We start from the raw sequence: 16,214 nt of genomic DNA on the forward strand, positions 1-16,214 counted from the left end.
GGAGTCCCATCCTGCTGTGCATGCTACCAGGCTGCAGGTAGTTTAGAGAACAGATGTCGAGGTGCGTTTAGCTTCTCGTCTTTCTCGTGTTTTCGGCTCCTCTGCGTCCCCAAAGCGACGACGGCTACAGAGTGAACATGAATTATTCTCCTTCATTCTTCCCGATCGCTGCGAGCTGTCGAACGTGTTGCTTTCTGAAAAACCTTCCTGCGTCTCTCCGTCGTGTGTTAGCGATCGGAGAAGGTCACGTAAAGCCGATATCATCGAATGCAAATGGATGTGGGTGAGGAGGAGTCGCGTGTCATAGGGGGATGACCTTTGAACTTTCCACCTCAGGTCAACTCCCAGGAGGTTGATAGACTCTAAGAGGAGGTTAAACGCCACGTCTGTCCGTGCAGAATGCTGCAGTGTTTTTTTCGGGGAAGTCCTCAGAAACAGCCAGCGGGTTTTTATGACTGTTGCAGGCCGGCTGGTTTCAGGTTGTGATCAGAGCAGATTTCAGAGCAGATTTCTGTGTTCTGACTAAAGTTGGCAGCAGATCAGCGCTGCGTCTCCGTATGACATCAGGGATCAGAGAGATAACCACCAGTTATGTAATGATGTCATGAACACAGTGACATGAAACACGCTGTGATTCCTCTCTCATCATCACCTCATCTCCTCCTCGGAGAGAGGGTTTTTTGCCCTCCTTCATCTGTTGCTATAGCAACGTGACCGTTTGATTGACACACACACGTGTTGTTCCCTTCCTTCCCATCCGGCAGCACGCCGCTCTGGGCTGCAGGCGCTCCAGCTCGGACGCAGCCTATGAGCTGGCGGAGACGGTGAGGGCGCAGCGAGAGTGCCGTCTCCGGCCCCACTACAGCGACCCCATGCCGGCCGACGCCTCCAAGCGCAAACAGCTGGAGATGAAGATTGCTGCAGCCGCACGCCTCCACGGCCACCGGCGAGACCGCGACAGAGACCGAGACCGAGACAGTGGTGAGTACATGATGACACGTGTTGTTCTTGACTGTATGAAAGGCATTTATTATTTTATTTTTTGAGCAAATGATGATAAAATTGAAGCTACAATGTTTTATTATTACGGCTGTCAATTGATTAAAATATTTAATCACACATTTTTTATCTGTTCTAAATGAACCTTAAAGGAGATTAGTCAAGTATTTAATCCTCTTATCAACATGGGAGTGGACAAATATGCTGCTTTATGTAAATGTATGTATATATTTATTATTGTAAATCAATTAACAACACAGATCAATAACAGATATTGATCCAGAAACCCTCACAGGTACTGCATTTAGCATAAAACAATATGCTCCAATCATAACATGGCAAACTGCAGCCCAACAGGCAACAACAGCTGTCAGTGTGTCAGTGTGCTGACTTGACTATGACTTGCCCCAAACTGCATGTGATTATCATAAAGTGGGCATGTCTGTAAAGGGGAGACTCGTGGGTACCCATAGAACCCATTTACATTCACTGATCTGGAGGTCAGAGGTCAAGGGACCCCTTTGAAAATGGACATGACAGTTTTTCCTCTCCAACATTTAGTGTAAGTTTGGAGCGTTATTTAACCTCCTTCATGACCAGCTAGTCTGACATGGTTGGTACCGATGGATTCATCAGGTTATTTAGTTTCATATGATATCAGTATCTTCACTCTAGCTTTAAAACTGAGCATTCTGCAAACTAAAAATCACAAGCTGCGTTAAAGAAATGAGTTGCGTTAAAACGAATGTGCGTTAAAACGCGTTATTATTATCGCGTTAACCTTGACAGCCCTACTAATCCAAACTGAAATTGCAGAGAGAGATATTTTAGACTTTTAGTCTCGTTTGGGTCATAAACGCTCCATTAACACTGAATCCTACATTTCCCATAATCCAACTTGGTAGCATCTGCTTGCTACATCCTTCTCCGTACTTTGAAAACATATAACAACACATCTTTGAGCCCTTTGAGTGGTCTTTAAAGGGGCTCGATGTACGAATCAACAGTCAGCGTCCTGTTGCTCGCGCTACGTAGACGCCAGCGAGCATCGCTCAAAACAGTGAGGCGACACACACGAGACTGAGCGTGACTGACAGCTAAAACTACACTACCAATACACAGTATCGTATGTATATCAACAGTTTAATTAAGTTTAACCAATTAAGTTCCACATTTCAAACAAACATCTGCAGTAATCCGAGTTCATCTCATTTTAAAGTGTTTAAGTTCACAAGAGTATCTCAGTTCATTCACAGCATGTAATGTTCATCTCATTCTTCTTCACAGTTTAGTTGCACATGTTCACATCCACACAGACGGCAAAGTCCATTGTTGAGTAGCAACAGCAAGACTTTTTCTTACATACCACTCTCCTTTGTTCTTAGTGCTTCAAGATGGCCTGAGTCCTTTTGTTCCTGTTTGCTACCATGTGGCTGAAAAACAAAAAGTCCATTACTGATGGAATCCATGAAGTCTTTGTACTCCAAAAAGGCAGCGTTAAACCTTTAGTGTAGTGACCTTTTGACCTTCATATGGTGGCTGATTGGGAGTACTTCTGTAGTTTTAACACTGACGGGCTTTGAGCCGCAAAAAACAGGAAATGAGGAATGTTAAAGTTGAGCTCAAAATGGGGTTCAAATTCCAGATTCTTTAAATAAAAGGTACCAAAATCAGAACAGAAGGCAGCAGCAACAAAGAGCAGACGTTTAAAGCCGTGTGCCTCCAATCAGCGGCGCCTGGCCGTCTCTTGGCCGGGCCTTTATCCCCAATCAGCTCACTCCAGGCCCGTAGAGGGCGGCAGAGCACACTGGCAAACACATGAGGATTGGCTTCTCCACTACATGTTTCACACGCTTGGCAGTAACGTCAGCGTACCTGTCCGATGGGAGTTTTGCCAGCTTGGTGTCCGTTTTGAAACCCAGAACCAAACGAAGGTCCCTCCATGAATCCAAGGCTGATGTTGATCCTAGTTTTCCTTCGACGTCGGTCACATTCCTGTTCTGCTTCACCAGATAGAACTTTGTTTTTTTGTGCTTCCGTGGAGTTTGTGTTGGAGTCTGAGTCCATTTCTAACCGAACGTTAGCTACGGTTGCACACTGTTAGCTCTGTAAGTGGAGCTGAAAATAAAGGCACTCGCGAGCGTCTTGCGACGGCGCACCCGATGGATTTTCCCCGAAAAAAATGTCCTGCATTCTTCCCATTAAAATCAGTCTGAAACTAAAATATATCTAAACTAAACCCCCAGATTTCATAAAATGGAAAAATTTGATTCAAGAAGTAAAAGTTATGGAAAAGGGAACTCACAAAATAAGGAATATGGAGAATGTTTTTGAGAAGAGATGGACTCAGGTACACCTGGGTTGACACGCATGCACATCTACATACATGTGCCTGGAAGTGACCTTACATGTGAAGGCGGACGCATGTGTCTGCCTGAGGAAATGATATTGTGATATTGCTATATCTCTGCTCCCCTCCCCTTTTTTATTAACTTATATGTTTATTTAATGTATTATTATTATTATAACTCTTTTTTTATTTCAATTTTGCATGCTGATGTTGTTTTCTCTAGTGAACATACTGTGTTGGTTTCTTGTGAATGAACCTCCAGCTGAGCCTGACATCGTAGAATCCGTCCGTCTGTTCAGAGCTGCATTTGTGTTGTTTCTCTCGTGCGACTCGGTGTCACGCTTGTCTCTGAATATTCTTGGCCTTTGCACCCGTCCTCACCCCCCCCACCAAACACACAAACACACACACACACACACACACACACACACACACACACACACACACACACACACAGAGTTCCCCTGCTAATACTGAGACCTTCCTGTCAACAGAAGCTCTTTGACTCCGGACACAGACTGTCAGTCAATACCACGACCTCGTTGCTCCTGAAAGAAAACGGATAAACGGGCTAGAAATAGTTTCCTCAGCACCAAAAGACTCCTCATCATCCAGAGGTGTCATATTAATACCTGATGAAGGTAGCAGCTGGATAATGAACCCGGCATGAGGACAACGGTTGAGGGACGTGATTATTGGAGACAGATGATATCTATAATGTGTCTTCATGTTGACGTGAGCAGTAACGAGCGGCCCAGATTAAACAGGCGTCCATTAGAGATTCTGACAGAGATCTATAGCCATGATGAGCACTAATGGATGTGATCTTCTCTGCAGCTCCAGCAGCTCTCCGTGGTCGCTCTGAGCCGCCCGGCGAGGAGCGCCAGGCGGGTCTGGGCGTGACCCGGTCCGGGCAGCACCGCTGGAGCACCATCAGCAGCCTCAGCGTGGACAGCGGCGTGGTGGGCCTCAGCGACGAGCGGGAGGAGGAGGACAGCGAGCCACGCCGGTACCGGAGGAACCGGGGGGGCGGCGGCGAGGTGGAGCGGGTGGACAGCGGCATCGGCCCGGGTCTGTCCCGCACCTGGAAGAGGCCATCGGCCTCCCTCAGAGCCTGGGAGGCCCAGAGACCCTGTCCCGACTGCGGGCTGAGGGACGGCGCCTCCAAAGAGCGAGGAGAGCGCATGTGCGAGCGTTGCTCCAAACTGCGCACCGAGCGCAAGGAGGCCATCCTGGAGTTCCTGAACACGGAGTCGAGCTACGGCGAGGACCTGCGCATCATCAGGGAGGAGTTCTACTGCCCCATGCAGAGCGCCGCGCTGCTGACGGCCGAGCAGCTCGCCGTGGTGTTCGGTAACGTTCAGGAGCTGATCGACGTCAACGACCGCTTCACCGAACACCTGCAGGACAGCATCGACCAGGCCTTCGACCAGGTGACCCCCCCCCTCTCTCTCTATCTATCATGGCTTAGACAACGGGCTCTTTAAGCTCGGAGCTCCTTCTGGTCTGGGATTACAACCCACAACCTTAAAGTTCAAACTGTGCCTATGCTTGCAACACAAAGTATATCTTTGCAAGATGTTGGTCGCACTTTTGCTTTGTCGATGTTCACCTGAGAGCCACTGAATCCTGCTGTTCATACAGCTTCTCATATACAGCTTCTCATATACAGCATCTCATATACAGCATCTCGTAGCCCCACCTCCACTCAGCGTTAACCTGTAGCCTCTGAGGCTAAAGCCTCCGACACACCAGGAACGCCAGGAGCGCGTGGCGGCTGTGTGGCGGCTGTGTGGCGGTTGCGTGGCGGCTGCGTGGCGTGGTGGCTGCTGCTGTCAGCCCTTTCATTCTACATAGAGTTTGCCTTTTAATGTCCATTTCATTTCATTATAAATATCATTTATATTTATTTTAGACAGAGAAAGGTTAAGAAACATGATGTAATTAGTAAATAATAGTAATAATCCACAATTAAAACCCTGTACTATATTCATTCATGGAGCTCTGCAAGTCACTGCATGTTCTACAACACTGTCCGGCACATATTTCAGAATAAAAGCCACAGAAAAAACGCTTGAGGGCTTTTATTTTGAAATGAAAGCAGGAAGTGTTTTTCATCTCCATAACATTCTACAGATAGACATTGAAACTGTAGTAATGTAGCTGGTAAAATGTCAATATAAAGTCAATAGATCACCTTCACTGTCTGTTGTTGCTGTGAACCGCGCGGCACGTGTCTAAAATAGGCGAGACCTCAAATCTCTAGAAGAGACGTGCGTCTCACGCGGGCAGTGTGGCTGCTCTAACCTGTTAACACAGACGCCGAAATAAAAAACACCAGGTAACGCAGCCGCCACGTGCTGCTGACGTTCCCGGTGACGTTCCCGGTGTGTCCGGGCTGTAAACCCCCCGATCACTGCTGCGTCCCAGCAGACGTAAATGACCGTTTCCTCTCTTGTGGTTTGGCCTCAGGGGGATGAAGACCTGCTGACGGTCTACATCGGAGAGATCTTCCTGGAGTTCGTCAACATGCTGCCGGCCTTCCAGACCTACTGCCTGCAGCAGTCCACCGCGGTCAACCTGCTCAACACGCTGGAGAAGGAGAAAGAGCTGCTCAGGTACCGTTCCTCTTCTTCCTGTTAGCGTCTGGGAGCTTCCTCCACTTCCTGTCTGTATCATTCTTAATGGAAGAGACAGCAGGTTATCATTTATTCAGAAGGAGGTCTATTTGGAGAGCAGAGCTGCAATCATTCATATTTTTAGACGGAACCATGAGTCAGGCCGTCGTGTGGTTCCCATGAATCAACGCTTTCAGAGTTTTCTCAGGACATGAACAGACTTTTTCTGTCTTTTTCTAGAATCTTCTTGGATGTTTCCCAGAACGACAACACGGCACTGCGTCGCATGAACCTGCGCTCCTTCCTCATGGCGCCCCTCCAGCGCGTCACCAAATACCCGCTTCTGTTGAGCCGCATCATCAAGGTCACCCCCGAGTGCCACCCGGACTACGCTCGCCTCCGCGAGGCCAAGAGTCGGGTGGAGTCCCACCTGGAGCACATCAACATGAAGACCAAGCAGGAGGGCAACGGCGTCACCTGGTCCCTGCGCTCGTTCCGCCGCGACAGCCGCAAAAACCGGGAGGTCATCAACATCGAGATGCGGGAGGTGTCGATGAAGACGGTGGGCTGGGCGAGGGAGAACACGCGGTTCGTCATGGAGGGACCCCTCCAGCTGTCCCAGCCGGCGGACGGTCAGTGGGTGAAGAAGGGCAGCAAGGCCCTCAAGTTCCAGAACGTCCAGAGTCTGCTGATGGTGCGGATACAGCGGGCCGGGGACGCCCCGGCACAGGGCGCCGACCTGGGGGCTCAGGGGGACGGCGGTGGCGACAGCATCCGAGACGGAGTGCTGGTTCTAATCAAGGACAAGAGCAGCGGGAAGTTCGCCGTGCTGAGAGAGCCCATCCGTCTGACGAACTGCGTGGTGTCGACGGATCCCGACTGCGAGGACACATTCGAGGTGCTCGATATTCGGCGGGAGTCTTTCGTCTTCCGCGCCTCGGACAAATCTCGCACCCAGCAGTGGTTCCATCAGATTAAGAGATACACTCGAGACTTGGGCACCTGGAGGAAAAGACGCAACGCTCTGCCCAACATCATGATCAACACGAACCAGACGCGCTCCTGAGACTAACCAACCGCCGACACGCTGTAAATAACCTCAATCCTTTGACTGCAAACTGACTACGAGAAGCATTTCTGAGTGACGCCACTGTTAAAAAACACCGTCTCAAAGTCTCCAGCACTTTTTTCTTACAAAGCTATAAGTGCGCCATACTGTCATGAAGTTGTGTACGAAGATTTAAAAGATTCTTGGACGACCAAAAAAACCTGGGCTGAGCTCGTCGGCCTTGATTGTAAAGAGAGCTGTTTTCAGTGAATACTGTTGAAATGCAAGACTGAATATACGGAGGTACTTTAGTGACTTTATTATGCAGTCAGACAGAAGAGGTTTGAGAGCAGAACTACCGACACTGTAATCAAAAAACGCTTTCCTGCAAGTAAAATACATTTGTGATTAAAATGCAAATTAAATGCGAATGCAAAAGTTTCATTTTCGAATCCAAAAGTTTTGTTTGCAAATCCGAAAATTTTGTTTTCGAATTCAAGTTTCCTTCACAATTTCCAAAGTTTTGTTTGTGAATCTAAAAGTTTTGTTTGTGAATCTAAAAGTTTTGTTTACGAATTCAAGTTTTGTTTGCGAATTCAAAAATTGTCTCTGCGAATCAAAAAGGTTTTTTTTTGCGAATCCAAAAGTTTTGTTTGCGAATCCAAAAGATTTAGCTCAATAGCAAACAAATATTTTTGATTTGTAATAATACATTTTTATTTTAAGTGCAGTAAAACATTTTTTGATTACAGTGTAAAGTTTTGCTCTCAAACCTCTTCTGTTTGACTGCATAATAAAGTCACTAAAGTAACTCCGTATAAACATGGCTGACTGCAAGAAGAGAAACTGTAATGTAATTTTGATACCAGACAGTGGGGGGGGGGGGATTAACATTTGTTTCCGTGGTTTCTGTTTTGGTCGTCACTGCCCTTCTCCTGTGTGTGTTTGCCGCCCTCTGCTGGACGTCGGCGGTACAGCGACCGTCACTGCCAGAGATGCAGCCGAGCAGACAGACCTCCTGTATCACTGTGGTTCAATGAGAACTCAACATAACAGCAATAATCTCTGCCAGCTCCAACACACGTAGCTACTGTACACGCATTTATAATCTCACAGGAGTTCCTCAGTTTCATGTGGCGGATTTAACTCAAAGTCTCAAATCTGATCTCGGTTGTTTCTCTCCATCGTCCCGACGACACTAAGGAGTTCAGATCGTCTCAATCAGTCCAGTCAGTCTCCTTTAACTGTTGACATCAGGTGAAGTCAAACACTGTTGTGTGTTCAGAGTCTTTCAATCTTTCAACCTTTCAACCTTGTGTTCAGGACCTGATGTGGGTTCACACAGAACCGGGTCATGGGACGGAATAACAGAAGTATTATTATCTATTTGTAGGGCTGCAACAAACTGTGATCTGCATTATGGATTCATCTGATTCATCATTTGTTCGACAAAATAACGAAAATGCGACTCCAAAAATGTTGTTTACGACTTCAAAAGTTTTGTTTACGAATCCAAAAGTTTTGTTTACGAATCCAAAAGTTTTGTTTACGAATCCAAAAGTTTTGTTTACGAATCCAAAAGTTTTGTTTACGACTCCAAAAAATGTTGTTTTCTAATCAGAAGTTTGTTGGTGAATCCAAAAGAAGAGATCCCTAAGAAGAGTGTGCACTGGTTCTCAACCTTTTGGAGGCCAGGGACCCCGTATAGGGAAAATGCTCCAAGGACCCCGTCGTGATCACACCAATGAAGCAAAGGCGTATCATTTGTACTAACATAAGATGAGATAATCCTTTATTAGTCCCACAATGGGGACAAATGTTAATACCACTCATATACAGAGTGATTTTATTCAAAGTGCATTTGGACTTGACAGCATTTAAATCACAATTTTATCATTTATAGCAAATTATTTCGCGGACCCCACTTTGAGAATCACTGCCTCTATCCTTTTCCTTTTCTATCATGGAGGAAGGCAAGGCAAGGCAAGGCAAGGCAAGGCAAGGCAAGGCAAGGCAAGGCAAGGCAAGGCAAGGCAAGGCAAGGCAAGGCAAGGCAAGGCAAGGCAAGGCAAGGCAAGGCAAGGCAAGGCAAGGCAAGGCAAGGCAAGGCAAGGCAAGGCAAGGCAAGGCAAGGCAAGGCAGCTTTATTTGTATAGCACATTTCAACAACAGGGCAATTCAAAGTGCTTTACAGAAACATTCAAGAACATTGCAACAAAATGCAAAAGAACATTAAGAAATAATTAAAACAGTTATAAAAACATAAAAACATTAAAACATTAAAGATTAGAAAATAAAAACAAGCTAAAAATAAAAGCTAGGTTTGAAGCTAAAATTGTATAAAACTCAAAAGAGTAGAAGTTATAGTGCAGTGTCAGAATAAAAGGCACCCGCAAACAGGAAAGTTTTAAGCTTTGTTTTAAAAGAAGTGAGAGTTGGAGCGGTCCTGCAGGTTTCTGGGAGCTTGTTCCAGATATTTGGTGCATAAAAACTGAACGCTGCTTCTGCATGTTTAGTTGTGACTCTGGGGACACTAAGCAGACCTGATCCAGATGACCTGAGAGGTCTGGATGGTTCATAACACAGCAGCAGATCAGACATGTATTTTGGCCCTAAACCATTTAGTGCTTTGTAAACCAGCAGCAGTATTTTGAAATCAATTCTCTGAGAGACAGGCAGCCAGTGTAGAGACTTCAGAACTGGACTGATGTGATCCACTTTCTTGGTCTTAGTGAGGACTCTAGCAGCAGCGTTCTGAATCAGCTGCAGCTGTCTGATCGATTTTTTAGGAAGACCAGTAAAGACGCCGTTATAGTAGTCAAGTCGGCTGAAGATAAATGCATGGACTAGTTTTTCCAAATCCTGCTGAGACATCAGTCCTCTAATTCTTCTTATATTCTTCAGGTGATAGAAGGCTGTCTTTGTAATTGTCTTAATATGGCTGTTAAAGCTCAGGTCTGAGTCCATGACTACACCAAGGTTTCTGGCTCGGTCCGAGCTTTTTAACATCACAGATTGTAGGTGAGCACTAACCTTTAATCTTTCCTCTTTGGCTCCAAAAACTACAACCTCAGTTTTGTCTTTGTTCAGCTGAAGAAAATTCTGGCACATCCAATTATTGACTTGTTCAATGCACTCACTCAGTGCTTGTATTGGACTGTAGTCTCCTGGTGATAGAGTTATGTAAATTTGTGTGTCGTCTGCATAGTTATGGTAATTTATTTTGTTGTTCTCAAAAATCTGACCCAGTGGGAGCATGTAGATGTTAAACTAAAGAGGCCCCAAGATAGAGCCTTGGGGAACTCCGCATGTGATTTTGTTCAGCTCAGATTTGCAATTACCTATAGACACAAAGAAGTCCCTGTCTTTTAGGTAGGATTTAAACGAGCTGAGTGCTATGCCAGAAATACCCACCCAGTTTTCCAGTCGGTCTAGTAATATATTATGGTCAACCGTGTCGAATGCAGCACTGAGATCCAGTAAAACTAAAACCGTAGTTCTACCACTGTCTGTGTTCAATCGGATGTCATTGAAGACCTTAACAAGAGCAGTCTCAGTGCTGTGGTTTCGTCGAAAACCTGACTGGAAGACATCAAAAGAGTTGTTTAGTGCCAGAAAGCTATTTAATTTTTGAAAAACTGTTTTTTCAATTATTTTAGACAAGAATGGAAGATTTGATATCGGTCTGTAATTATTTACTACTGATGAGTCCAGATTGTTCTTTTTGAGGAGTGGTTTGATGACAGCAGTTTTCAGGGCCTGTGGGAAGACTCCTGAAACAAGAGATGCATTAACAATCTGTAAAAGCTCTGAGACCAGACAATCTGAAGGCCTGTTGGCAGAATGTCAAGGCAGCATGAGGAGGATTTTAGATGTTGTATGATTTCCTCCAGGTATGTCTGATTTATTGGATAAAACTGTGTCATGGTATTTGCGCCAGGTTTAAGTGGACGCAGGGGAAACAAACATCCTGTACCTGCTATGGAGGAAGTGACTGCTTGTCTGATTTTGTGAATTTTTTCTGTAAAAAAGGAAGCAAATTCATTGCAGGCCCTGGAGGATAAAAGTTCAGAGGCTACTGACACAGGAGGGTTTGTTAGCCTGTCGACAGTAGCAAACAGGGCACGTGCATTGTTATTGTTTTTGGTGATGATGTCAGAGAAGAAGGACCGCCTTGCATTTTTCAGTTCTGAATTATAAATGCAGTCTCTCTTTATAGATGTCATAATGAACTTGTAGATTTGTTTTCCGCCACTGGCGTTCAGCTTTTCGACACTCTCTTTTTTCATTTCTTACCAACATGGTATTTCTCCATGGAGATTTTTTCTTACCAGAGACAATCTTCACCGTTTTGGGTGCAATGGTATCAATAACATTTGTCATTTTAGAATTGAAATTATCTACAAGCTCATTGACAGAGGTCCAGGGGAGGGTGGGTGTGGAAGAGAAAGCCTGAACAAATTGATCACTGGTATTTTCAGTGATATACCTTTTTGTGATTACCTCTGTCTTATCATTTCTGTGCACAGGAAGAGTACTCTCAAAGAATACACATGAATGATCAGACAGAGCAACATCCATCACTACAACCTTGGAAATGTTCAGGCCCTTTGATATGATTAAGTCCAAAGTGTGTCCCCTATTGTGTGTGGGCTCCGTCACATGCTGACTCATTCCATAGTTATCAAGAACCTGACACAGTTCTTTGGCCCCTCTGTCCTGTTGGTTGTCAACATGGATGTTAAAATCACCAACAATGACTACACAGTCAAAGTCAACACAAATTACAGACAGCAGTTCAGTAAAATCATCAAAAAAGTTTGCACAGTATTTAGGTGGCCTGTAGATATTGAGAAACAAAGCTCGAGAAGAGGAGTTCAGCTGAAGAGCGACATATTCAAAAGAAGCAAAATGTCCATAAGATATCTGTTTGCATTGGAGAGAATCATTAAACAATAAGGCAACTCCACCTCCTTTCTTATGCATTCTAGCTTCGCTCATAAAACTAAAGTTGGGAGGAGTTGACTCGATAAGAACAGCTGCACTGTTATTTTGGTCTAACCAAGTTTCAGTTAAAAACATAAAATCAAGCTTGTGCTCAATAATAAAAAACTTTTTGCTGCCAAAGACCTGACGTTTAACAGGGCTAGCTTTAATGTGCTAGAAGCATTATTATTATTTTTTGGGACATGGTTTGGCTGGCAAGGAATCAATGCTAAATTTGATAAATTAGCACAATCAGTAAAAATCTTCCTGTTTCTTTGCAGGTTCACCATCCTCTGTTTCTACTACTTATTAGAACTGAGATAGAAGAAGCTCTCATCACACAGGGCCCCAGCTTATCCTGGAAACAGTCACGTGTATCATTAGCCTTGAAGCCTGGACCCAGCACATATCAATCTGTGCTTGCAGCATTTTGTAAAGGAGCATCCTTATCAGGCTGCGGAGACAGAGGCTGATTCCATTGTGGAGGGGATGGAGGTGGTGGGTGTCGTGCTTGTGGAGATAGTGCCAAAGTTGTTCGAGGTCGACCTCGTGGGGGGATCATGGGAGAGAAAATAGGTGTAGGGCGGGGAGTAAGTTTAGTTCCAGCATTGACCAGCTCCTTCATGTGGTCAGTGAACTCCAAGGTTGGACCTTACTTTGTACAGGGGTTGATGAGGCACTGTGCTCGGATGCTAATGCAGGCCAGCCGGTCGCATCACATATCTGAGGGTGCTGGGTTCTGCCTGTAAGTTTGCCTCCCATTTCCCAGGGACATGATTTACGCTTTGGCTTTGCACCAAGAGCGTTCCAGGGAGGACTACTAGTCGATTTATTGCCCTCTTGATTCTTGGTGGTCTTGTTGGTGCTAATTAGCTTTCTATTAGCCTGTTCCAGTCCACTGTTTTGAGTCAGTGGTAGAGTGGTTTCATTCCCACATAGTCCATTCACCTCCGCATTCACTTCGAGCCGGATAATCTTTGTTTCCAGCACTGCTATCTTCTGTAGAAGTTTGTAGTAGTCATCCGTGGAGAAGGGAGGCATCTTGCTGCTGATCAGCTTTAGCCAAGCACCTCGCTCCCGTTCACTATAGTACAGGCTTGTGCTGCTGATAGGCCGCGCTCACAAAGTAAAACAGTTTTTAAAACAGTGGTAGCCTTCAGTTTCTTTCATAAATTAAACTCCCAGTGATTTGTAAGTATCCAGGACCCGTTTTCCAAAAATTTAGTAGCGAAAGATAAGCATAGCAATGATAAAAAGAAAGCAAAGCGGAGAGCAACTCAGCGAAGCGTCTGCACAGGAGGAAGAGCAGGAAGCTGACTAAGGGACATATTGTTATGGATATTTCATGTTATATTCAATGCTTAACAATAACAGTACAGAACAGCTGATAAACTGTAAAATGAATCCAAATAGTGAACGCAAAACCTGCAGGACGTTTGTGTAAAACGAGCGATTTGGATGAATTCTGAGCAGATTATTAACTTTTAACATAATTCTCAGTATTATGTATTTTTTAAATTCTTAACAATCATTCATACTTAATAGGCGGCACAGTGGCGCTGCTCACAGCGAGAAGGTCGTGGGTTCGATCTCTGGTCTGGTCTGGGCCTTTCTGTGAGGAGTTTACTGTTGTAAAGTTCTCCCCGTGTTCGGGGTTTACTCCGGGATCTCAGGTTTCTCCCACCACCAGGAAGGGCATCCGGCGTAAAAACCTATGCCAAATCAATGCTTTGGCTTTTGTTCTATCAGTTCTTTGGTTGTTTTCTAATGCAGGACGAGGTTGTTTATCAGAGAGGGAAGTTCTCTGTGATGTTCTCACGTGTCCAGGTCTTCATCGTGCCCTTATCCTGTTTATATCTTAAATAATAATCCAAACTAAACTAAAATAAATTCTCTTACACCCTTAAACCTCACAACCCCCCGGGAAGCTTTGGTGACCCCTAGTGGGGCAGTTAAAAACAACTAAAGAGCCGAGCGTCAGGGAGAAGAAAACACTGAATTTGTCACAAAAGAAGCTTAATAAGTATAAATGATTGTTGAAAATTAAAAAAATACATAATACAGACAGATAACTGAATCAAAGGTTCCTAAAAACAACAGGAAACTCACATCTGATTCAACATTCACAGGAAATAATCGGCTCAAAATTCATCCAAATCGCTCGTTTTACACAAACCTTAATGTTATGTTGTTATTATTATTATTATATTATTATTGTTATGTTAATGTTAAAAGTTATGCATTGAATATAATATGAAATATCCATAAAAATATGTCACTTAGTCAGTTTACTAAATGATAGAAAAGGATGGAAACCACTGATCTAATGTTTAGTTTTGTTCGACCAACAGTCCAAAACCCAACGTTATTTAATTTAAAATTATATATATAAATATATATTAAAAAAAGGAGAATCTGAGAAACTGGAAGAATCGATTGGCAATTTTAAATAAATTATTTAAACTTAACTTCAAAATAATTTCATTACTGTGTGTTTGTAATAAAGAACTCAATCAAATTTTATTAATCAATCAAATTCACTATTTTAAAAAGCCATGGTAATAGAGCTGCAAAGATTTATCAATTAGTTGTCAACAATTAAATTAATCACCAACTATTTTGATAATCGATTTGAGTCATTTTTTAATGAAAAAAACAGTCTAAATTCTCTGATTCCAGCTTCTTAAAGGTCCCATATTGTAAAAAGTGATTTTCATGTCTTTTATATTATAAAGCAGGTTTAAGTGCTTTATATAAATACTGTTAAACTATCAAAACACTCAATATACGGAAAAATACACACAACACGTATTCAGAAGTTGTGTGTTTGAAACAAGCCGTTAGGATTTCTGTCCATTTGTGATGTCACAAATATACAATATTTAGATCATTGCACGGTTTTAAACAAAAACATTCTAAATGTGTCCCATGAAATGTCCTGTTGCAGTGAATGTGAATAACATCAGCGGACAGGAAGTAAACATGGACCCAAGCTGTTGCCTAGCAACGCAATTCCGTTGCAATTCCATTGAAATGCACTAAAACGGAGCGTTTCAGACAGAGGGTGAATACAGGCATATTCAGACTGACAGGATGAGGAAAATAAAGGTTTTTTTAACATTACAAATGTAAACATGTTCTAGTAGAAACACAAAATACAAGAATGAACCTGAAAATGAGCACGATATGGGACCTTTAAATGTGAATATTTTCTGGTTTCTTTCCTCCTCTATGACAGTAAACGGAATATCTTTGAGTTGTGGACAAAACAAGACATTTGAGGACGTCACCTTGGACATTTTATAGACCAAACAACTAATCGATTAATCACGAATATAATGGTTAGTTGCAGCCCGACATGATACCATGATAATCTCACCGGCTGTTTTAGAAGTAAAGGTTGAAAAACTCTGTTTACTTGACTCATTAAAAGTCCGAACCATCTCGTCATGATGCGTTGTGACCCGTCATCATGAGACCCATCATCGTGTGACCGTCATCGTGTGACCCGTCAGCGTGTGACCCGTCAGCGTGTGACCCGTCATCGTGTGACCCGTCAGCGTGTGACCCGTCAGCGTGTGACCCGTCATCGTGTGACCCGTCATCTTGTGACCCGTCATCTTGTGACCCGTCATCATGACCTATAGCGATGATGAGCTGTTGTGCCTTGGTACTTGATTACTGTTAATGCTACTGAAACATGCGTCCCAGCAGCGTTTACCTCCGACTCACCCGGACCGGACCGGACCGGACCGGACCGCCACTCTGTCGGCTCTTAACATCACCTAACAGGCAATATAATTACTCCTCTCTCTCTTATTTCACTGTGTTTTTATTTATGAAGGCTTTATTTTCTTTAATGCACTTTATTATGATTCAGTAACAGAGCGCTCGTGATGCTGACGTCAGCGGGTCGAGACGACCTTCATCAAACCAAACCTCTATTTAAGACTGATACTGTTTAATGTTTGCGATGACGTAGCAACAGAAGAAGAGGAAGAAGAGGTAGTGAATCACTGTGTTCTGGAGGGCAGGACTGCTCCGCTCCGCACCAATACTCCTGTTCATCGTCTCAACATGTACTAAAGTAACAAACTGCTGAGCTGAATACGGTTTCTGTTGTTTTCCTCATCTGCATTTTGAAAGCATTTGATGTATTATTTCCCCGATGTAATATATTGTGAATTATATTAAAAGATTTTAAACACGTCTT

The 16,214-nt window shown here is 43.9% G+C and overlaps 1 protein-coding gene and 1 long non-coding RNA gene across 2 annotated transcripts in view; both read left to right on the forward strand.

Annotated features, from left to right (window-relative positions):
* Nucleotides 1-8,652, forward strand: part of arhgef49 (Rho guanine nucleotide exchange factor 49) — a 21,368-nt gene extending 12,716 nt beyond the window's left edge. Inside the window, exons 3-6 of the mRNA XM_074658056.1 lie at nucleotides 722-981; nucleotides 4,187-4,782; nucleotides 5,822-5,967; nucleotides 6,208-8,652. Of these exons, the coding sequence (XP_074514157.1) occupies nucleotides 722-981; nucleotides 4,187-4,782; nucleotides 5,822-5,967; nucleotides 6,208-7,033 (1,828 nt within the window). The 3' untranslated portion in view covers nucleotides 7,034-8,652. The remainder of the gene's footprint in view (nucleotides 1-721; nucleotides 982-4,186; nucleotides 4,783-5,821; nucleotides 5,968-6,207) is intronic.
* Nucleotides 8,653-14,215: 5,563 nt separating this feature from the next.
* LOC141781980 (uncharacterized) lies at nucleotides 14,216-16,210 on the forward strand. Its single transcript, XR_012596997.1, has 2 exons — nucleotides 14,216-15,502; nucleotides 15,577-16,210. It is a non-coding gene; the product is annotated as an uncharacterized LOC141781980 (long non-coding RNA).
* Nucleotides 16,211-16,214: the final 4 nt, after the last annotated feature.

The sequence above is a fragment of the Sebastes fasciatus genome, chromosome 14 (genome assembly GCF_043250625.1).
Source record: "Sebastes fasciatus isolate fSebFas1 chromosome 14, fSebFas1.pri, whole genome shotgun sequence".
Taxonomy (NCBI): domain Eukaryota; kingdom Metazoa; phylum Chordata; class Actinopteri; order Perciformes; family Sebastidae; genus Sebastes; species Sebastes fasciatus.